The sequence below is a fragment of the Equus asinus genome, chromosome 8 (assembly GCF_041296235.1).
Source record: "Equus asinus isolate D_3611 breed Donkey chromosome 8, EquAss-T2T_v2, whole genome shotgun sequence".
Classification (NCBI taxonomy): Eukaryota; Metazoa; Chordata; class Mammalia; order Perissodactyla; family Equidae; genus Equus; species Equus asinus.
This window is the reverse complement of record NC_091797.1, coordinates 43,542,543-43,565,056: the sequence shown is the minus strand read 5'-3', so window position 1 is coordinate 43,565,056 and position 22,514 is coordinate 43,542,543. Positions and strand designations below refer to the sequence as shown.

Below are 22,514 nucleotides of genomic sequence, written 5' to 3'. Positions count from 1 at the left end.
CATGACCTTATCTCTAGAAACCCTTATGAATGCAGAAGGTGAAGACTTACATCTGCAATAATAACCTTACTCTTGTTTACTTTGCTTTTCTAGTAATCTCCCATAACTGACTCCCCCCACCCCTAACATCCTCCTTTGTCTTTAGCTGAAGATAGTATTTCAGATGAGAGCCTCTCTCCTTTTGGTGAGTTACTCAGTTTGCCTGGGTTTCTCCCATGTATACATGTATACACGCCCTCCCTCTATTTGCCTAAAAGCAGGACATAAATTAACAAAAAGTTTCTTTCTTCCCTCTGTACCAGGAAGGACAAAGGTTAATCACCAGAGACAACTTGAGACCCTATCAGCCTGGAATCTAAATAACAAACTTTACTAACTTGTCTTTATTTCCACCCTTGGAAGCCTAAAACTGCTTTCCTTTGTCCTGTCATTTCTCCACAAATTTATTGCTCTTTGTTGAAGATGCTATATTAGCTGGAATTCTAAGCCACCTCTGAGAGTGAAGTCATTTTTCCCTAGGTATCTCCCACATATACATGACATGTTGATAAGCTTATGCTTGTTTTTCTCTTGTTAACCTGTGTTTTATTACAGGGATCTCAGCTAAGAACTCAGAAGGGTAGAGGGAAAATTATTTTTCCTCCCCTACAGTCACAAGTTTCACATAACTTTAATACTGCAGTATTCTCTCCTTTCAAACTAAATACAGTGAATGTTGAAAATACCTTTAGACCCATATATCCTATATTAAAATGTTGTTATTCCTGCCCTATATGTACCAAAATCTCAGTCATGGAGGAACAAATGTGTTCTCAAATACCTGTCAATAGGCCCCTGACAAATAAAAATGGCAAGTAATAGGATATATTGGAGTATATGAGAAAGCCATTTTGTGTAAACCTAATTCGGCCTGACCTTGTCTTTTCAAAAGGGCCTGACCGAGGCCGTTGAGCATGCATTGTATATCTGCTTTAGATATTCCCTAGGGCAAGAGCAAAGGCCCTTGAGATAAAGGTGCAACTTCCCTCCCCCTCCCAACGTTGGCATTCCCTTAAGGATTAAGCATCTTTCCTTAGGTTAGGAACTGATTGCTGAGCTCACCTGTGACCACTCAGCTCGAGACAACAGACTTGCCTCCTGCTATGCCCTCCGAGATAGCAGACCCACTACCTGCTGTGTCCATCAAGCGCTGTGCAGACAGGACAATCTTGTGACTATTGTGGGAGGAACATTTCAATCATATGTGAAACGTCCTGTATGGGGGTATTTAACCACTCTGTATACCTCACTTCCTTGGTGCCCTTTCTTCCTTCGGGAAGAAAGGCCCTGGGCCATGGTCCTTGATGCGGGATCTGTGAGCCGAGGAGTCGAAAGAAAGATTTCTTAGACTCTCAAGATCTGGCAGTAGTGCTCTTTTATTTAGAGAATAGTGTGGAATAGCATGGGGACAGGACCCATGGGCAGTCAGAGCTTCTGCTGCCGCCGCTTCTGCTGCCCCCACTGGCATGGGGACAGGGCCCATGGGCAGGCAGAGCAGCTGCTGCTGCCCCCGCTGGCATGGGGACAGGACCCATGGGCAGGCAGAGCTGGTGCGTGGGGACAGGACCCACGGGCGGTCAGAGCTCCTGCTGCTGCCCCGAGTTGAGGGTTAGGGCTAATTTTATAAGGCATGGGTACGTGACTTATTTTTACTGGAAAAAAAGAAAAGCTGATGTAAAAAGTCATTAAATGATTTCAGTGCAGATGGGGTCTGGTTATTGTGCGGTCATATAACTTTAGATACGAATCTGGCCATACAGATCGGCATGTAGGTGAGGATGCCCTGGGCTTCTCTCCCTGGGGCGGTCCTAATTCATACCATAAAAAAAGTCCACTGGGTCGTATAGTTTGGCATGTAGGCCAGGTCACCTTGAGCTTCTCTAGCTGGGGCAGCCTTAATCCACATCAGTCCTCATATTTCAGCTCAGAATAAACTCACCGAAATTTTCATTTATAGATTGGTTGTGGATTATTTTCGTCGACACCCCAAACAACCCTTGTCTGAAATATTAAGTGGACCACACAAATCCAGAGCCAAACTCTGACTGCCTAACACCTGTCAGTTGCTCTAAACTCAGCCTACACATTGAAGGGAGGCTTCCTCCATTATCAATACATCCCCGGGCTACCCTCGCAGCATGGTTGAAGGACAAGGAAGTTGAACACTGTCTCCTTTATTTCTGTTATATTTAGGAAAGAAGAAGGAAGGAAGGAAGGAAGGAGGAATGACAGAAGATGAGACAGAACATGGTGCCAACATCATTTAAAGTTTTGCAAGACCATAGATTCAGTGAAGTTTTTTATAGAGGAGTGACATGAAATCTCAGAAAGTTAATGATTAAAACACATTCAAAAAAGCAAGGCAGATAGACCAAAACAAACAAACAAAAAGGCTTCAAGCAAAAGGAAAAACATTTGAAAATAAGATTATCTGATCATTTACTAGCAGTTGCCTTGGTTTTTAAAAAGACAGATTTATAAATCAGATTCTGAAATATGATTTTTTAATGATGTACTTATTTCTTTATCTATTTATTTACATTCCAGAACTGGCAGAACATTTCTGAAACACAGGATTACATCTGAAGAGCCTGCTGTTCCTTGTTTTAATTCTCCAGTGGGCCGATCAGTTCACGTGGGAGTGCAGTCACTTGTCAGAAGACTAGTATTTAAATGGCTCTTTCAATTGGAATGCTGCTGTTGAGAAACATTATAAACAATTGGTTAGACTATGTCTTGAAGATTTTAATATCTAGAAATACAAACTTGGAATGCTTGTTTCATTATAAACATACCTACAGTATGACAGGGTTTTATTTTACCAGTAACCATTCTATAGATGAGAGAAATAAGGTGAGTTTACTTGAGCCAGAGTGAGGATTATAACCCAGGAAAGCCTTAGAAAGTGTTCCAGAGAAGCATGGTTTTCAGTACAGTCTTATATATTTTTAGAACAAAGAACATACATTAAACACACTCAGGATACATTTTCATCAAAGTTTCAAAGAGGTATTCAGTTGCAATAGCAAGTCAACATGATCTTGATGTCCAGAAAGGGACTAATCACAGCCTTACCCGTCTGGAGTAGGAGGAGAAGTATGCATTCTTAAGAGAGTGCATTCTTTACTCTAATGGTTAAAGCAGATGTACAATGTATGTTTCATAGGCCATAAGTCAGGCTTTTTTAGTTCAAGCCGAATCAATTTTGAACCTAAAGAGTTACCCAATGTGCCTCAATACGTGAAAATCTCTTGTCACCTCTAATTATTGAAGGAAAGGCTTCTCAACCAGGAATGAGCTAAAGTTCTTTACAATCATGTTACTTTCTATGTTTGTTTTAAAATATTTTATTGTCACTTTGAAACAAGTAGCCGAGTGTTTTCTCAAGAAATCACAATCCAAGTCCTACCTTAAGTATTCAAATGGCCTGACAACTTTTAATTTTTGGCTACCCCAAATCAAATCCTAAATGGAAAATAAAACTTTCAAGATATATTTTGCACCTAAAACTGTCCTTCAGACTTCCCAGAAGGCCCCTGGAAATCATAAAGATTTGTTCTTTCACCTTGCAAAAAGAGAGATGCTGGCAAGAATTAGGGTTATTTGATATGTTACTGTTGATGAGCTGCACAGGAAAAGTTGTCAAATCAGAAGTGATACCAGAAGACAACCGAGGAGAAGGAGAAGGAGAAGGTAGAGAAGGAAAAGGAGGAGGAGGAAGGGAAGGAGGGAAAGAAGGGGAAGAAGAAAAAGAAGCAAAGGGAAGCAGAGGGAGGAGGAGGGAAAGCAGAAGAGCTTAGTCTTCCCTAGGTCAAATTTGCTTGCATGGATACAATGTTATTAATATAAATATTTCAGAAATTGCATACCAAATGGGAAATCCGTAAAAATTTATCATTGTTCTTACTGTCCATAATGATGAGGAAAACTGCAGATGAGAAGCAGGCTCCGAGGATGGCAATTTGCTTGCCCTTTTGAGAGACATTTGCACTTGTGAAGGAAGGGGGGATGACCTTGTAGGGACCTGAAATTGGCCACCCCAGGATGTGTCTCTTTGGCATCAGGATTGTTTGGGGCTGATTGCTTTCGATAAACTGGGACAGGGAAGGAGGCTCTGGGGAATGGAACTTGCCCTTGTTGGGACACATTTACATTTGTAAGGTAAATCTCTATCTGTAAAAGGTGGCTCCCTCTCTGTACCAGGAAGAAGAGAGATGACCTTGTCCCTAGAAACTCTTAATGGGGAAGGCAAGAACTTAAGTTGGTTGCTGTCTGGCAATCTCATGTAACTGATTTAGGGTGGTGGTTTCTGACCGTTACTTAATCCAATTTGATTCTTGTCTAAAAGTCATGGGATCACCCAATGACCAGACCCCACCTGCACTGATACCATTTTAACTTTTTTTCATGTTCTTTCCTTTGTCTTGTAAAGAAATGACTCACATACCCATGCCTTATAAAATTAGCCCTAACCCTCAACTCCCAGCAGCAGCAGCTCTTACTGCCCTTGAGCCCTGTCCCCACGCACCAGCTCTGCCTGCCCATGGGTCCTATCCCCATGCCCACGGCAGCAGCAGTGGCTCCTCCTGCCTATGGGCCCTGTCCCCATGCAGCAGCAGCAGCTCTGACTGCCCATGGGCCCTGTCCGCATGCTATTCCACACTATTCTCTAAATAAAAGAGCACTACTGCCAGATCTTGAGAGTCCAAGAAATCTTTCTTTCGACTCCTCGGCTCACCGACCCCGCATCACATAATATTTTCCTATTTATGACTCCTGGGGATGTTTTACCTGATATTAGACAGCAGTAGCGTGTATCAGTCATAATTTCAGTTATTTTTTTAAATGTTAACTTGGTTGCAACTCTACTTCACTAATTTGAAGGTAGCGTTTTCTGGGCCACTGAATTTCAACTAGGGATTTACATCACTTGCCTACAGGGTCTCATTAATATATAAATGCGTAGGACCTACTCCAGACTTACCGAAACTTTCTGCTCCATATTAGTATATTCTTGATGTATTCTTACTATATGGTTTGCATAATTGAGGCATGTTATGTCTCAGGATTATTATATGTTATGTCTTAAGATATTTTTTCTCTGTAAAAATTATGCTCCTCCACTTTTATTAATTAGATGCAGTGTTCACTGTGTAGGGGAGGAAGACTTTTCCTCTACCTAATGTGGGTTCGTCTGGCCGGAGAATGAATTAAATTCACATGAGACAGAATAGCAAGAGAAAATTAAACAAAGCTTTATGAGGAGACATGGTCATTATGTCTATAGCTATTTTGTCTAAACTTCCTGAAGGAAGAAAGAGCACCGAAGAAGTGGGGTGCACAGAGTGGTTATATACCCCCAAACAGGGTGTTTCACATGTGATTGAAATGTCCCTCCCACAATAGTCACAAGATTGCCCTGTCAGCACATGCTTGATGGACACAGCAGGGAGTGGTCTGCTATCTTGGAGGGCATAGCAAGAGGCAATTCTATTGTCTCAAGCTGGGTGGTCACAGGTGAGTGCAGCAATCAGTTCCTAGCCTGAGGAAAGATGCTTAATCCTTAAAGAAATGCCAAAGTTGGGAGGGGGAGTCGATCATGTAAACACAAGTAAAGTAAACAAAATGCAGATTTAAGTCCTTGCCTTTGGCATTGATTAAGAGTTTCTAGAGAGAAGGTCATCCCCTTTCTTCTTCCTGCTACAGAGAGGGAGGTACCTTTACAGATAGAGATTTCCTTTACAATGTAAATGTCTCCTAACAAAGAGCAAGCAAGTTCCACTCCTCAGAGCCTCCTTCCCTGTCCCAGTTTATCAAAAGCAATCAGCCTCAAATAATCCTGATGCCAAAGAGACATATCTTGGGGTGGCCATTTCCAGGTCCCCACCAGTCTCCTTTGAAAATATAGTTGATCATTATGTCTATAGCTATTTTGTCTAAACTTATTTTGGATTGGCTTTGTTATCTTGTTTTGCATGCCACAGAAACAGCCAAAATTCCCTGTTAATGGCATTATTCCTGGTATGAACTTGCATCAGATATTTCGCTTTTGAAAATTATAATAAATTAATCACAGCTATTTTAAATCTTTTGTCATCTATATACACTTATTTTGCTTTACTTTTGCTGCTTCCCTGAAAGCTCTTGCAATCAGCTATGGGCCAGAGTGCATCATCTTCAACAAAGAAGACTGTCTCAGGGCTTCATAGACAAAGACTACCATGCCAGGTTCTCTCGGGAACAGGCTCTTGATGGCATGGCTTTAAGTTCTCCCATCAATTCTTCCATCAAAAAGATTCCTCCTTATCAATAGAAGAGAGAGAGAACACACTTTATTAAGTAAGTACTAACAGATTTACATGTATATAAGGTAGCATAAAAGTGATGACAAAATTATGACAAAATGTCACTTTTTACAGCAAAGCTGAAGAAAGAACATTCTCTTATCTCCTCGAGAAGCAAAGGGCTGTACCTCATGACAGCCTCCCGTACTTCTCATGAGAGACCCCTGAGCTAATTCAGGAGGTAAATATTTACATATCTAGAGATTATTTGGTCTATGACCTTAGAAATACTTCAGTTTTGTAGAAACTGAAGACTAGGCTTAACCCCTAGAAATATTTACCTCTGTTCTAAAGTTCATGTAAGGACTCAGATTCACTATGTATCCAAGGAAACACTACGGAAAATGGGGGAGGTGGGGGGGAGCAGTTTTCCCTGTATAAATAGAGAAAATCATTTTCATTTACCCTTACAGCTGTTAACTCAAGATCTAGCAGATCAAGAATTAACTACATAGGACTGAATGAATTGCAGAGGGATGACTGTGGTTTTTGTTTGAAAAATTGTTGATGTTGTTTCAGTGTTCTATTTTCTGGATCTACAAAGAAGCTCTCTCTCTTTCCTCTTAAGTGATCCATGTTATGATCCTACTCATAATAATTTAGTAGATTTCACTTTTGTAAACTGAAACCTTTGTAAATATCTTATTGTCTAACAATGTGCTCAGTTTAATATCTGCATGAGAGTGATGGTTCTACCTTTTTCTGAAAATTATCTTTGAACAAATCTATACAAATTTCCTTTGATCAACAATGTACTTTGGAGCCCCTACTTTAGGACTATTTGAAATGTCATACGGTTTTACAAAAAAAAGTTTTATTCGCACTATAACAGAAAATTAAAGCTTCCATCTTCCTGCTCTCTCTCTGGTCCTACTTGTATATTTTCTGTCTTCAGTGGTGGGATGGATTTAAAAGTTCAGTTTCAACTTCTCACTAGCTGGACCAACTCAATTGAAAATAAGCTCTGTTTCTGTATAGATAATAAATATAACATTAAACACGCTGTTTGAAAACTCTGTAAGTGCTGATAAACTAGATATCTCCAAGATACATCAAAAAAAAAAAAAGCGAAAAACACAGGATACAAAATAGTGTGTACAATGTAACATTTTACGTAACTAGAAAGAAAAAAATTTATATTCGTATTTTCATCTATATACATAAAGAAAATCAGGGAGAATATATATAAAACTAAGAATAGCAGTTATATGTGGGAGACGGTGCTGAGAACTGGCAGAAAAGGAGGTAGTGCTGAAAACTGGACAGATGGGGGATGTGAGCGAGAGGGAAACTTCACTGTGTTCCCATTTGGTTACTGGCCATGTGAATGTATTACCTTACCCAAGAAAAAACAAACACAAACAAAGAAACGAGTCTCATCAGGCTGACATGAAGGTGTGGCAGGTCCAGGCTCCTCACTAGAGGCCCTAGGAGAGAACTCGCTTCCAAACTCATTCAGGTTGTCACAAGATTCAGTTCCATGCAGTTGTGGGACTGAGGTCTCCATTTCCTTGCAGGCTGTCAGCCAGAGTCACTCTCAGTTTCTAATGGATGTCAGCATTCGCTGGCTGGTGGCCCCCTTCATCTTCAGCAACAGGCTGTCGAGTCCTTCTTGTACTTCAAATCCGTAAGCATATTATTTAATACAAAATGAAGTAGCAGGTTCCCTTTATTAATTAAAAAAAAATTTAGGTGCTGACTTTCAGCCAGTCACTGTTCTTGACGTGAAGGATGCAGAACTGACCAAAACAGAGGAGAGTACCACCTTCTTGGATTTAGTGAGCGTCCACTATGTCCCTGGCACTGTGCTTGAGACATCACTTACGTAATTATTTAATCAATATCGTTAATGTCATTTTCATAGTAACCTAAAACAGTACTTTCAAACAAGAGAAAGAGTAAAACCATGTTGGGAGCCTGAGGGACAGCGCATGGGGCGAGGAGAGAAACAGGTTTAGGAGGCTCGAGCTAGGACACGGAGACCCAGTGGCCGGACTTCAAGAAAAGAACAGGACAGGGCGAGCGAGGCGCTTAGACTGAGAGCGGCCCCAGGGTCTCTTGCCCTCCTATATCCCACCGTGCACCCCGCCTGCATCATTCAAATCTCAAATCCGACACTTTTATGATACAAGTTCAAAAAAATTTAGACGAGTTATAAATGACTTGTAAGTGGCAGTGCCACGGTAACGGTCAAATATAACCCAAAGGCCGACCATTGCTCCATTTTACCGTGGAGCATTCGCGGTTGCTGGTCTGAAGTTTGGCGGGAGGCAACACCACAGGCCTCAGACATTCCCACATCGAGAAAAAGAAAAACTAAATACCACCTTGCGTACACCGTAAGTGGATCGAATCTGCGACCTTAACACTTTATAAAAGCAACGCCCTGACCAATTGAGCCATTTACCATGACCAAGAGTACTGATTTCTCTTTCAAAAGCTTAAATTACAGGAAAACAGCATTGCCTAAAGCTTTTTCCAGACTGATGCAAGAAATTCGTTAATTTTACTTCCCCTTCCCTAAATGCACCCACCTTACCTCATTTATTCTTTTAAGCTCTCCATCCTAACTCTCGTGCGTTCTTTTAAAGAAAGAAAATTACAAGTCAAATCTCTCTGCTCTGTGATTTAATGACTATCTGTAACCGGATACAAGACAGCAGTATCCACAGGCGATGTGTTCGAAAAGAGGAAACAAAAATCGTTAACACTGGCCCGTACGGGGATCGAACCCGCGACCTTGGCGTTATTAGCACCACGCTCTAACCAACTGAGCTAACCGGCCACCACACGAATAAGGCCGCTTTACTTACCGCTTTTAAAATTATACCAAGTAAATTTGGCTGGTGTTCGGCTCAGCAAAGAGTCAAGAAATATTTTTTCTATAAAGAAAAGGAAAAGATAAATCCCAGGTGCTGCCATGGATGAACCGTGTTTCTTCCTGTGAAAACTTAGTCTTTCTCAAACTCATGGAAGAAGACTCATAAATGTCCCCTAGCGGGATTTTTTTCCAAATACTCCGAGAAGGGCCCGGGGCTAACGCGAGGCTGCTCCAAGCTTGAGATGGCGGCGGGCGGATCAAGGAACTGAAAACGGTACTGCCACAGTGCAAGGCTCGGAAGACTCGGCTTCCGCTCGCAGCACGCGGATTCTCTGCTCCTGGAGACCACTCCGGGCTGCTCAGCTCTTCTCGGGGTCCTGGGGACCCAGGAACTTGCACCGTCTCGCCGCCTGAGCTCGAGGTGGTTCCGCGGTCACCGTAGCTCTGCGTTTGCAGCTGCGCGTCCCGAGCCTCCGCGCGCGGGTAAGTTACGGATCTGGAGCTGCAGTGCCGGTCATCGGACACGTGGTGGCACCCGAGTGCGGGGCTGGGGTCTGCGGAGACAAAAGGACTCTGGGGCCAGCGCCTCTCGAGACCTTCTGACCCATCTGCATCCCAAAAGAACCAAGACTTCCCCAAATCAATGAGAAGGGAAGTCAAGACCAGGGCGAGTCCGGAATCAGGGCCATTATCTGGACCGGGAGAAACGCCGGGATCTGAGAGGAGCAGAGGAGCTGAGGCCCAGGTGGGACCACTGAGAAGGAGGTGGGAAACCATGCCTCTCGGAGGTGCGCTCCTCCCAGCCTCGGCCTGATCCTCCAGCAGGCAGGTGTCAGTGCTGACAGGGGCCCGTAGAGCAGCTAATTCCTGAGTCACGTTCTGCTTGTCACCCTCTGCTTGCTCTTTCTCCCGTTGGACCCTACGACCCTCCCATTTCTTTTCTACTTTTCTCCTCTTTGTTGCTTCTGAAGTTACTTGACATTTAACCAGTTTTTGAAAATGCAACAATGAATAGCCAATTTCTTCTTTCAATCTCAAAATAGAAAGTATAACATGAATTCACATTGGTTTTATACAGGGTTTCCAGTGTGTCATTACAATTTCAGATGGCTTAGATTAAATTCCTACAGATTTAAGCATTAACTTCCAAAGAACATGAAAAAATTAAGAAAAATGAACAAGTCTGTTATAATTTATATAAATTTACTATTCCCGTTAGGATTCTCTCCTGTGAACTCAATTCTCTGAAGCCCCAGGGGTGGGGAAAACTTGTCGTCTTTAACAGAAATTGAAAGTGCTGTGCTGCTTCCTCTCATTCATCCAAAGCTCACAAAAAATTAGGTAACAGCGTTTGGCCCAAAAGGTCCAAGACATCTGAATCTAAAAATGATCATTCAGAATAGCAAATGAATATTCATGTCCCATTTACTTGATACGCAATCCTGGCACCTAGACATGAAATGTGCCATCAGTAACTAGATCTGGTTCCCTTAACACTACAAAGTGTAGTGACTTTGAAAGAAAGAGGGAAAGAGGACTAATAGGTTGATTGTGAATGAAGATAGAGCAACCCAGGTTCCCCCAACCCCATTCTAGTGCAGAAGAATGAGGTAAGGAATTCAAAAGAGGATATCAAAGAGTAAAGGTGGAATCGAATATGACCCAGTTGTGAAAATTTCTGCATTTTAGATTTAGATTATTATGAAAGTTTTGCACAGGGAGTAGCCAGGTGCTATCTTTAAGGAATAGAGATCATTTGGCAATACCAAACAGACAAACAGGAGGAAAAAACACCATAAAAGGCTAACAGCAATTGAAACAACGATACTGTATAAATTTGTTTTTGAGACCTGAAGTAGAAACAGAAAATCCAGAGAGATATGTAGGAGATACCCAGGAAAACACAGTAACTCCCATGTATGTAGGAGGTATATGTATTATTAAACTTTTGTTTGTATAACTCCTGTATACATGGGTATTACTCGGTTTTCCTGGGTATCTGTCATGTATACAGGAGGTATACGTGTTATTAAAATTCTCTTTGTTTTTATCTTGCTAATCTTTTATTATTCTTCTCTTGCTAATGTCTTTTCTTAATCGTCTCTTCATTACAGAAGAGTTTCAGCTAAGAACCTAGAAGGGTAGAGGGAAATTATTTTTCCTCCTCTACACAGTTATTCATGTGAACAAGAGACTTCATTTATCAGAGATAAATGCCAAGGAGACCAATTGCTGGTTGCATGGTGACTTCCTGCTTAGTTTTTTTAAGAAAACGCCAAACTTTTCCAGAGTGGCTGTGCTACATTCCCACCAGCAATGTATGAAGGTGTTACTTTGCTATGGCTGCCATAAGGGTAATTTCTATTGTTCTGTCATCCTGTTCACTGATTCTTTCCTCTCTCCCCTCCATTCTGATGTTGAGTCCATGCTCTGAGATTTTATTTTGGTTATTGAATTTTTCAATTCTAAAATTTTCATTTTGTTCTCTTTTGCATTTTCTTTTCTTTCTTTTTTTTCTGATTCTGTTTCTTTGCTTTGGCTGTCTATTTTTCCTTTGTTTTGAGCACGTTCAGAGTTGTTCACTGAAGCATTTGTGTGATGGCTACTTCAAAATCTTTGTCAGATAATCCTACCATCTCTTTCATCTTGCTTTTGGGCTCTGTTGAATTTGTTTTTTATTCGGTTTGAGATTTTCCTAGTTTCGATTTGACAAGTGATTTTCATTTGAAACCTGTGTCTTATGACACTCTGGCTCTTATTTAAACTCTGTTTTAACTGGCCTTCTCTAACACCAGGGGAAGTGGAGGCATCTCCTCATAATTGCCAGGTAGAGTTAGAAGTCCAGGATCCCCCACTCAGCCTCCAGGACACAAGAGGTGAGGAGCTCCTTATTGCTGCTGGAAGATGGAGAGAACTCCGGCTCTCTACGTGGTCTCCATTGACCCAGAGATGGGTGGAGGCAGGACCCAGTTACCACTAGGCCATGACAAAAGTCCTGCTTCTTCACTAGGGCCTCCTCTAACACCACCCAGCAGCGAAGCAGAGGGAGAGGCAATTCTGGATGGGGGTACAAGTCCTGGCTTCCTACTTGGCCTTCTCTGACACCTCCCAGACAAGGGTGTTGGGTCTCCTGGTTGTTACAGCCTCCTGAGGGTGGAAGTCTTGGCTCCCCACTTGGACTCTGCTAGCCTGGGGTGGCGGTGGGGGGTGCTACAGTTTTTCTGTGGTGTTTGGCTGGAGGAGAGGAGTTATTGTCTAAAATTTTTCTGACTTGCTAGGCTGTCCCTTTGGTGGTCTTTTGGTACACAGTGGCTCTTCCTAGGGAATTTTTTGTGTGCCTCCATTGGCGTTTCAGTTTTCTAGCTTATTTAGCTCCAAGTCTAGGATATATGAGGCAAAAAAAAAACCTAGGGAACTTGCCACCATGTCATTCCTCTGGTCCCAAGGTCCCTGACAGTCTGCCTTCTTTACTCCACCTTTCAGATTCTTTTATGTTTGTTTTATATATAATGTCCAGGGGTTTTAGTTGCACTTAGTGAAAGGCTAAGGATAAGGACACTTACTCCATCTTCCCAGAAACTCTGATAATTTTTTAAACTTATATTAATTATATTACATTTATTATTTATATTATTTGTATTACTGGACTTCAATAAGGATATTTATATAAATTATATATATTCTAATACAAAATTATGTTAATATTTATATTATAAATATATTCTGTTCATATTATCCTATATTTATTTATATTTGTTTGTATATATCCTGTGAAAGCAAACATGAGGTTTCTAGAGCAAAGATTAGAGTTACTAACAGCAATAATCCCTTGGTCTTTTCCTCCTTTACGTCTTAGATTTTCTGGATCTTAGATCTCTTTAAGAATATGAATAGGGAAAAAGGGGTGATTAGGCTCACATGTGTGGTGATGGAATATAATTAGTTTTTGGGTGGTGAACATGATGTAATCTACACAGAATTCGAAATATATTACAATGTACATCTGAAAGCTATATAATGTTATAATCCAATGTTACTGCAATAAATAAAAAAGAATATGAATATTCTATGGACCCTTTCCCATGCTGCTTTCTACAAAGGCCACCAGGACAAGGACAACCACTTCCAACTCCCAGACGCAGTGACAGAGGTTGCTGCCACCACTCAATACCAGACATGCTGTTGCTCAGTGATGGGTGCCCTTAATTGGTAACTGTGATGTGCTGCCAAGGACACCCCTTATTTGCATGTACAAGGGGATCAAGGCTGCTTTTTAAAAGACCACTTGGACTAGAACGTTGTTGTTGAAACTGCAGTAGATGCTATTTACTAACTCTTGAAGAGTTAAATACTTTAAAATAATAACTGGTGCATTAGTCAGCCTTCTCAAGAGAAACAGAACAATAGGATGTTTATATACAGAAAGAGATTTATTTTAACAAACTGGCTTATGCAGTTATAACAGCTTGGTGAGTCCAAATTCTGATGGCAGAGGCTGGCAGACTGGTGCCTCAGGAAAAATTTGCTATTTGAGTCCAAAGGCAGCATGCTGGTGAACTAGGAAGAACTAACGTTGCAGATGAAGTCTGAAGGCAGTGCGTTGCCAGAATTCCTTCTTGTTCAGCGGAGATCAGCCTTTTCCCTATTCAAGCCTTCAACTGATTGTATGAGGCCCACCCACATTATGGAGGGCAATCCGCCAATTTAAATTCAAATCTCACCCAAAAACACTCTCACAGAAACAACTAGAATACTGTTTGACCAAATATCTGGGCACCATGGCCCATCCAAGGTGACACATAAGATTAACCATCATAGCTGGTAAATATATTTAGCCTACCAAACAGTTTCTAGATAAGGCCAAGACATTCAAAGATGTATACCTTTGCTAAAGTGTTTCTCCTTCTGGCCTCAGTAATTTTTTCCTCAAGAAAAATTTTTCCTCATCCTTCAAGCCCTGTTAAAGGTCATCAGTTATCTGATTTACTAGTCAGAATGGCCTACATCACTTTTAATCTCATGATCTTTTGCCCAAATAAAAACAAGACTTTGTTCATCTATCTGCATATTCAGCTGACAGCACAAATATAAACTTTGGTAAATTCAGATAACAAATTTCTTACCAAAGAAAATGAAAAATTCTACCTGCTAAATGTCCTGCACATCTTGCACACAACAATGCTAAAAAGGGGTGTGGTTTACTCACCCATGATTGAAGCTTTCATAATTCAAGATTTGAGTCACTTTTCAGTTTCCTCAAAATATACAGAAACAATGAGATTTTTTGACTGTATAGAAATAGAAGGCTATGGCCTCTTTAAACATGCGCTTACAGGATAGCTATCATTGCTATTGGCCATAGGAAAGACCTTAAAATGTTGGCCTGCTATAAAATCATATTTTCAAATTATGGGACAAGAAGAATGCCCTCCCCTAATTTAGAAATACATTGAGGATGAGAATTAGAAAGTAGAGAAGTAGAAAAGAATTACAGTAAACTAGAAATTAATATGCTCCTTTTCCAAAACTGGTGATCTCTGAAGAAGCCATTAGGAGACTAGGAAAGGATGAACTGACTACACCAGAATTGTTCCAAGTTATGTGTAGATTGCCAAAAAGAATCGTACACTGAAAAAAATGGCTCGATTTTTGGAAATAAGACTATTTTCAAATAGTCTACCAGGCACCACTGATATTTTTAAAAACATCACCAGAAAAGAACAATCAAGTTAAATAGGACTCTCTCATTTCTTTACTAAAGCTGTAACTTATTTGGAATCCAACTTTTATTTTACAAGTTTAAATTACCTCTGTGCTTTAAAACCATTTTTCCCAGAAAAAAGAGGTTTAACTACAATAGTATACAATATGCTATGGAATATAGAATATTTTTAAATGATGTGCATTTTTGATATGAACATGATATGATGAATTTATAGATGCAAAGGATCTGATTGACAAACAGCAGGTTTACCCAAACAAGATGTAAAGTAGATGGACACTTCTGGAGAGTTAGAGAGTAATTCTACCAATCTAAGAACTTACTGTTGCTTTTAAGTAAAATCCTGAGGATTTCATGCTCAAACACTTTTGTTGAGAGGATATTTAATTTGATGTCATCACACTGAACTGACACCAAGAACAGCAAAGCTGCACGTCAAAGTGAACTTTAACTGTATTTGGTTGTACTACTACATTAAAGAAAAGAAAAATGTTCTAAAAGCTGCAGGCAGTTGACAGAAATATCACTGGAAAAGGAAACGACGAGTAAAAAGAGTACTGTATCATCTGGCAGAAAAAAAGTCATTGTTACTTTTTATTAAATATAGGTAATTTGTTTAATTTGTCCTATTGTATTTATCATCCTTTTTAAAAATGTTACATGCATGTATCTTCCGAATATACAATAATATAATCTAGAAAACTTAAATATCCAATAAAAAGTTTAAAAGTTTCTCTGTCAGAAAACAGAAAGAAACACTATAAAAATGTTACTATATTTTTCTGACCTATATTAGTTGTTTAATTAGTCCCACTATTAATTACTAATTGCCACTTTTAAATAGTCCTATTGTTTGGATCAAAGAATAGCATTTATGTAACAGAATAGCAAACAGAATAATATAATTTCAAATAAACACCTGTTTTTCATATTTTTATGTTAAAGTAATAATACGCATGTGTGTAATTATTCATTTTATGTTATATGATTGTTTGCTAGTTTGGCCTGGTATGGCTCTGTGCCGGGTTGGCTCGCTAAAATGTTGGTCATCCTAGCACGCAACTCCCAGCGTTGAAAGTTAGACAGGACAAGGGCTCCCGGAGACCTAGAGCGAGCTCGCGCCCCTCCTCCCACCCAGGACGGTCTTGGCCTGCCGGGCACCCCTCCGGCTGAGCTGGACACCCATAGCTGGAAATGTCCGGGAGAAAGAACCGCCAAAGTTTATTTCAAGAGCCCGGTTTAGGCCTCCTGCCGATTCTCACCCACCACACGGCTGGCCCGCCCCGCTCCTCCACCCGGGAGCGTCGTGCGGGTAAACAGAGAACCGCGCCCGGCCGCTGGCAGACGCCGGGCCTGCGGCGGCCCCGGACCGAACGAGCGAGCGCCCGGAGCTGGGACGCGCGGGCCCGCGGGGCAGGTCGGGACCCACGCGGTCCGGGGGCCGGGTCTCCCGGAGCGCAGAGGCTCAGATCGAAACCTGCCGCCACCGGTGTCCCGGCACCATGTTCCAGGCGGAGCTCTGCCTGGGAGCCTCCGGGAAATGGCGCGCGTCAGAGACCCGGGGCTTCGCATTATCCACGCAGGCCACTGCAACGTATCTTCCCACGATTGAGGGGGATCAGTAGATTTGGGTTGGAAATACTTATCTGGCAAGGAATAAATTGGGGGTGGCGGCTGATGTCCTTACCGGACACCGGGTAGCCATTGCCGCCCGGTTTCAAGGTGAAGCCGTGTCTTGTGTAGCAATCCAGATTCCAAAGAGCGCAACCATTCCCGCGGCGCCGGCTCATCTCTATCCCCTGCTGCTTTTCCGGGGACCCTCACAGGTCCTGCGGGAACCTGGCAGAGGGGAGAAAGAAGAGGAAGAGCTGTTTCCTTGTGAACAGCGAAGTGATGCAGCAGCGAGGGTCTCTCAGGATAACTCCTGCTTTTAAAGAGCAAGTGCGACGATTTGTGAGTTTTGTTATTTGTAGGTACAAATCAAGTTGAAATCTCTGAAAGCAAATGTTTTTCAGGGGGAAAAAAAACAAGGCCTGTTTCCGCCCGGTTTCGAACCGGGGACCTTTCGCGTGTGAGGCGAACGTGATAACCACTACACTACGGAAACATCCTGTCGCAAAACTCTGACCCACCCATGTATGATCGAAAAGATTTTGCCTGCAGGGCCCAGGTTTATTTACTACAGGCCTGTTGGGGAAATGTTCGTTGTAGCGGTACATTTCTCTCCCTTTTTTCTATTTCTAAAGATTGAAAAAAACAACCTCATAAGCAAGCAAAGCCTTCTCCCAGGGCACTAATTCTTGCACAAATTCCTGGCGTGGAAAGCTAAGACAACATTCTGGATATTTTTTTGGGGGGGTGAATTAATGATATATTGTTTTAATTTTTTTCCAGTTTTATTGAGATATAATTGACATACAGCACTGTATAAGTTTAAGGTGTGTTTGACTTACATATATTGTGAAATGATTACAACTGGAGAATTTGATTCCAAGACCTCCGGATGCTGTCTGCACCCGTTTCTCTGTCCGTGCAGTGTGCCCTGATGCTCATCTCTAGGTGACAGAAAATGACTTTTTGGGAAGCAGAATTAAACGGCCTGAGCTCAGGAGACTGTCGGAAACCATCAGCACTTTCTGCCAGTCTCCTCACTTCCTTTGCAGACAATGGACTGGAAGTAGTCATGTGACTCTATCTAACTACCAGGCTTCTAAGAAATATAGGGGAGCAGACGAAATATTTAGTGAACACTGCTGTCTCTGGCACAGAATGCAAATGCAGAAAGACATAGTCTTTGCTCTCAAGGAACTCAGAGTCTAGGAATAAGACTTCTTTATAGAATCATGGTAACTTTGTTCTATTGTTTTATTGCCCATACTTACAGCTACTACAAGCAAGAATCAAGACAAGATCATAAGTCATCCCACTCTTAGATCCCATGCTCTTTCTATCATAGTTGCACCAGAAACATGATATTAAAGCAAATTTTTTTAAGATAAGGAATATATTCCAACCAAAATGGCAATATTTGACAACAAAATGCAACTGGACACAGTTGCTCTTGATGAGATTCATACTGACAACTGCAATTTCTAAATTAATTGTTAAAAAATGAACTGACTCAGGTAAAATATAAATTCCTATCTTGGGGGTTGGGGAGGGATGAGATATAAAAAAGAAAGGAGTAAACTACATAAAAATTTAGTGATATATGGGTCTGTATTTTAATCGGAGGTTTTGCTAAAAATTAGGAATATTTAAGGGTTTTTTTCTAGAATAAAATAAACTTAGAACATGGGAGATTCACCTCTCTCAAACACGTGTAGGGAATTATTCTACATTTCCAGATTATAATTCCTAGTGCAACCTGGGAGAAGCAGCCCGTCTACCCCAGCCTGAGAAGGTTAGTGACCCTTGCCTGAAGAATTTGTAATGACTTCTCTGAGGTAGTTGTCTTGCTAGACTCTGCTGATGCTCCTCAGGATGTATCATTACCACTTCTCCCCTTTCTTGAGACCCCAAAGGGTCAAGGAGAAGGTGTGACCCATGAAGATTTGTGATACACATAGAAATAGTGCATGATTTTATGAATTTATATTGACAGAAACCTGGGAAATTTGAGTGGGAATGGATCTTTAAGGGTATGGGGTCAATGTGGAAGGAATATAAGGTTGCATCAGACCAATTCATTGATATGGTCTTCCCAGGCAGAGATACCTGATTCAATATTTTAACTCAAGGGCCTTGGAACAGCTCTAATTTTTTATTAATTAAAATATACAATTAATAAATGATTAATATATGGACCCAAAGTTAGAATGACCCAACAAAATGAAATTGAAATATCAGTACTTCCTTGGTGTTCCATACAGTGAAGTATCTAAAGGCTTAAACAGACTGAAATTCTAGAGTAGATTATCTTTCTCTCCAGAGGAACTAACTTTCAGCGGGGTTGTAAGAAATAAATTCATGAGGGGAACCCCGGCATCCTTGAGTTGCTCTCTGGTGACTTCCTTGTAGGCCAGAAATTACAGTGGGACCTGCTACCACTGAACTGGAATCCCTAAACACAATGAAAAGGATTGGATCACAGGGTAACAGGAGCCAAATGTTGGCATTTAGTTGCCAAAGATTAGATGGATGTTGTTATGAACTCAATTGTGCCCCCTCAAAATTCATATGTTCAAGTTCTAATCCCCAAGGTGACTGTAGTTGGAAGTAAGACCTTTAGGGAAGTAAGTAAGGTTAAATGAAGTGCTAGGGTGGGGTCCTCATCCGATTTCACTGGTGTCCTTATAAAAAGAGAAAGACACACCAGAAATCTTTCTTTCCTCATGTGCACAGAGGAAAGACCATGTGAGGACACAGTGAGAAGGTGGCCATCTACAAGCTAGAAAGAGAAGCTTCACCAGAAACCAACCCTGAGGGCACCTTGATCTTTGACTTGATCTGTATGAGCAGAAAAGTCTCCCAGGCTCAAGCCAGTTTTGAATGAAAAGAAGTCCAGTTTCCCTTGAGAAAGACCACTCGCACATTGCCAAAAATTTATACCACTATTCTTCCTCCTAGCCTTCCCTAAAGGGACCAGTGTCCATTTACCAAAGTGACTGTGCATTAGGGAAAAGGAAATAGACAGACTTTTCAGAGATTACTAGATAATGGCCCTCAACTAGCATTAATTCCTAGAGATACAAAACATCACTGCTGCTCCCTAGGCAAAGTAGGGACTCATAAAAGTCAGACAATCAATGAAGTTTTACCTCTGGTCTATTTCACTGTGGGCACAGTGGGTCCCTGAACCCACCCTGTGGTTATTTCTGCAATTCCAAACAGAATCTCTGTATTGTTTCTATGAGTGATGGAGTGAAGGCTACTATGGCATAAAAGACCAAGAGGAAGCTACTAGAAATTCCTCTAACTATGGAAATAGTAAACAAAAAGCAGTATTGGTATTCCTGGAGAGATTACAAAGATAAATGCCAACATTAAAGACTTGAAAGGTACAGGAGTGGAAAGTCCCACCATATCTCTATTCAACTTGCTTATTCAACTGTAGCAGACAAAGGGATTAGGAAGAATGACAGTGAGTTATTGTAAACTTAGTCAAGCGATTATTCCGATTGCATTTGCTATTCCAGATGTTGTTTCATTAATGGAGAAAATTCTCACGTGCCTTGGCACTTGTTACACAACTATGGATATGATTAGTGCTTTTTTCTCTGTACCTAGTCATACAGACCATAAAAAGCAGTGGGCTTTCAGCTGGCTAAGCCAGCAGTACACCTTATCTACCATTCCTCAGAGGTATATCAACTCTCCAATCTCATTTTATAAATTAGTCTAGAGACACCTTTACCACCTTACCATATGTTCTAAAGTTGAAAGCTGATTATTGTTTTAAATACAGACATTTTAGGCAAATGTGTATGATGCAAACTGATCACAAAGTGAAGGGGTCCTTCTTTCCAGAACTGGCTCAGTCAGTCTTGTGGGCCTCATTTGTGTCTCTATCCCAGCCTTAGTCTGTTTGGGCTGCTATAACAAAAATACCATAGACTGGGTGAGTTAAATGACAAATATTTATTTCTCACAGTTCTGGAGGCTGGGAAGTCCAAGATCAAGGCATGTATAGATTGAAGTCAGGCTTCCTGGCTCATAGACAGCAGTCTTGTCCCTGTGTCCTCACATGGAGTAAGGGGCAACAGAGCTCTCTGGGGTCTCTTTTATAAGGCCTAATCCCATTCACGAGGACTCTACCCTCATTACTTAATCGTCTCCCAAAGGCCTCACTTCCAAATATTATACATTGGGGATTAGGTTCCAACATATCAATTCCTTTTCTGACTTAAACTATGTTTAGTCAAGGATAAGTTGATATTGACCTCCTGTGTAGGAAGGCCAGTGGTGAAATGGGTCACAGGTCTGACCAGGGCCACAGTTCCACTCCTGGCTGTCTCAGTTTTCTTTTCTTTTTCTTCTGAAAAACATCTTTCTTCCTACACTGTTCAAAGAAGTGATATCGAAACATTATCTAAAAGTGATGCTGAAACAAATTATTAAAGCATTTTTAAAGGAAGTTATCCTGAATTGATTCTTCCCATTGGGAAGTGCTACCCCATGGTGCAGTCTTGTCTGTCAGTCGAGTCTGAAAGAGTCTTCAGAGTCATCCAAGGAGCCATCTTCTAAGATTTCTTTTTTCACCTCCCACTTCTTTCTTCCTGAAATTGAGAAAGGCAGTTCATTGAGAAAGACTTTTGGACAAACTTTAAAATTGAAGAAGCTTTAAAGGAAATGATAATTTACCAGTACTTCCTCCACCAACGTTTTTCTTATCGTGCAGCCATCCACACTCATTTGCCTTTCACAGCTCTCAGTCCTCAGGCGTCAGCCCTGAAGGAAAAAGAAAGAACATCTCCTGGTGTAATGTTGTGTGGAAGAAGGTGGCAGGCTCATAGTGCAACTAGAGTCTGAGAAACCATGTAGAACAAAAAAAGAATCCCCAGCAAAAGTAAAACTCCCAAGGAGACAGGAAGGAAGGGATGAGCAGTGACTGCTTTTAGATGGCATCATTTTAAACGGCCTCCTTTCTCTGTTTTGTTCCTTGGGGACTCCTAAATTACTTGGTAGAGTAGAAGGACTAGGGAGAAAATTAAGATCTAGCTGAGAAAGAACCACAAACATTTCAAAAGATCCTTTTAATTTGTGGGTGGATTTCACAATCTTTCTCCCAAGATTAAGTCTCCGAAGTGTTCTGTCAGAGACACTGGAAATTAAACCAGTGAAACAGCCACACGGCTCGCCCTTGCCTGGTTCCGGGTCTGTTGCAGAACTGTGAACTGGTCAAATGACAAAGCGGGGGTCAGGGAACTGGAGATTCCTACAGTCACTCCACTCAGTGCTTTTTGCCCCTGAAGCTGAGAGAGGATTTCTGGTGAAAATAGCTCCTGGAATCGGTCTGCTGTAAGGAGAGCTACTCTCTGGCCAAGACAGAAAATAAAAAGAGAGGTGTGCTCCTTTCTCTGCCTAAACAAAACAAAACACACAAAAAATAGTCTTTTAAAGTTGTACTCCTAGGCCCAAAGGAGGAAGTTTAAGCTATTTAAATTGTGCGAATTTGGACAAAATAGTCCACTGAAAATATACTATGGAGAGAGAATTTCTTCCACTTCTCCCAGAACAGCCTAGAGCAAATCAAGACTGCTCCCCAAAGGGCTTTGAAATCAGGGTGTGCAGATGGTAGTCTGACCCACTCAGCTACCAGCTGGTCTTGGCTGCATGGACAGTGCTCACAAATGGAAGATCCAATTCAGTGTCCGAAGAATGTTCCAGGACAATCTGATCTTGGATCTGATGACTCTCCCAGAGCCTCCCAGGTCTTCCTTGCCCCGCGGGTCCAGGGCCAGGCTTGGAAGCCATTCTAGAACCTTCTTGCCTTTTTTCCTCAGCATTCCCGAGAGGCTTCAAATCTCATTTGTGTGAGTAGCTCCCTCTGGAGCACCAGGTGAGGCCTCCTTAAGAGCCCTCAGTATTGCTCAGTTCCAGAAAGGAACCATTCCAGAGGAGACCTCTGGTAAGAATAGTTTTTATC

General features: G+C 41.4%; 1 protein-coding gene and 2 non-coding genes across 5 annotated transcripts; all 3 read right to left on the bottom strand.

Annotated features, from left to right (window-relative positions):
• Nucleotides 1-2,212: 2,212 nt before the first annotated feature.
• Nucleotides 2,213-20,942, bottom strand: LOC106829716 (uncharacterized). Of its 3 annotated transcripts, XM_070515468.1 has the most exons (3): nt 16,614-20,942; nt 9,197-9,758; nt 2,219-2,736 (listed from the first exon to the last, which is right to left on the bottom strand). In XM_070515468.1, the coding sequence occupies exons 1-2, from the start codon at nt 16,714-16,716 to the stop codon at nt 9,250-9,252; spliced, it is 612 nt and encodes a 203-aa protein (XP_070371569.1). In that variant the 5' UTR covers nt 16,717-20,942; the 3' UTR covers nt 2,219-2,736; nt 9,197-9,249. The 3 variants fall into 3 exon arrangements, 1 of the variants encoding a protein (XP_070371569.1); XR_001397729.3 differs by lacking the exon at nt 9,197-9,758 and having other exon boundaries at nt 2,213-2,736; XR_011505145.1 differs by lacking the exon at nt 9,197-9,758 and having other exon boundaries at nt 2,219-2,733.
• TRNAI-AAU (transfer RNA isoleucine (anticodon AAU)) lies at nt 9,095-9,168 on the bottom strand. The gene has a single exon. It is a non-coding gene; the product is annotated as a tRNA-Ile (tRNA).
• Nucleotides 16,961-17,033, bottom strand: TRNAV-CAC (transfer RNA valine (anticodon CAC)). The gene has a single exon. It is a non-coding gene; the product is annotated as a tRNA-Val (tRNA).
• Nucleotides 20,943-22,514: the final 1,572 nt, after the last annotated feature.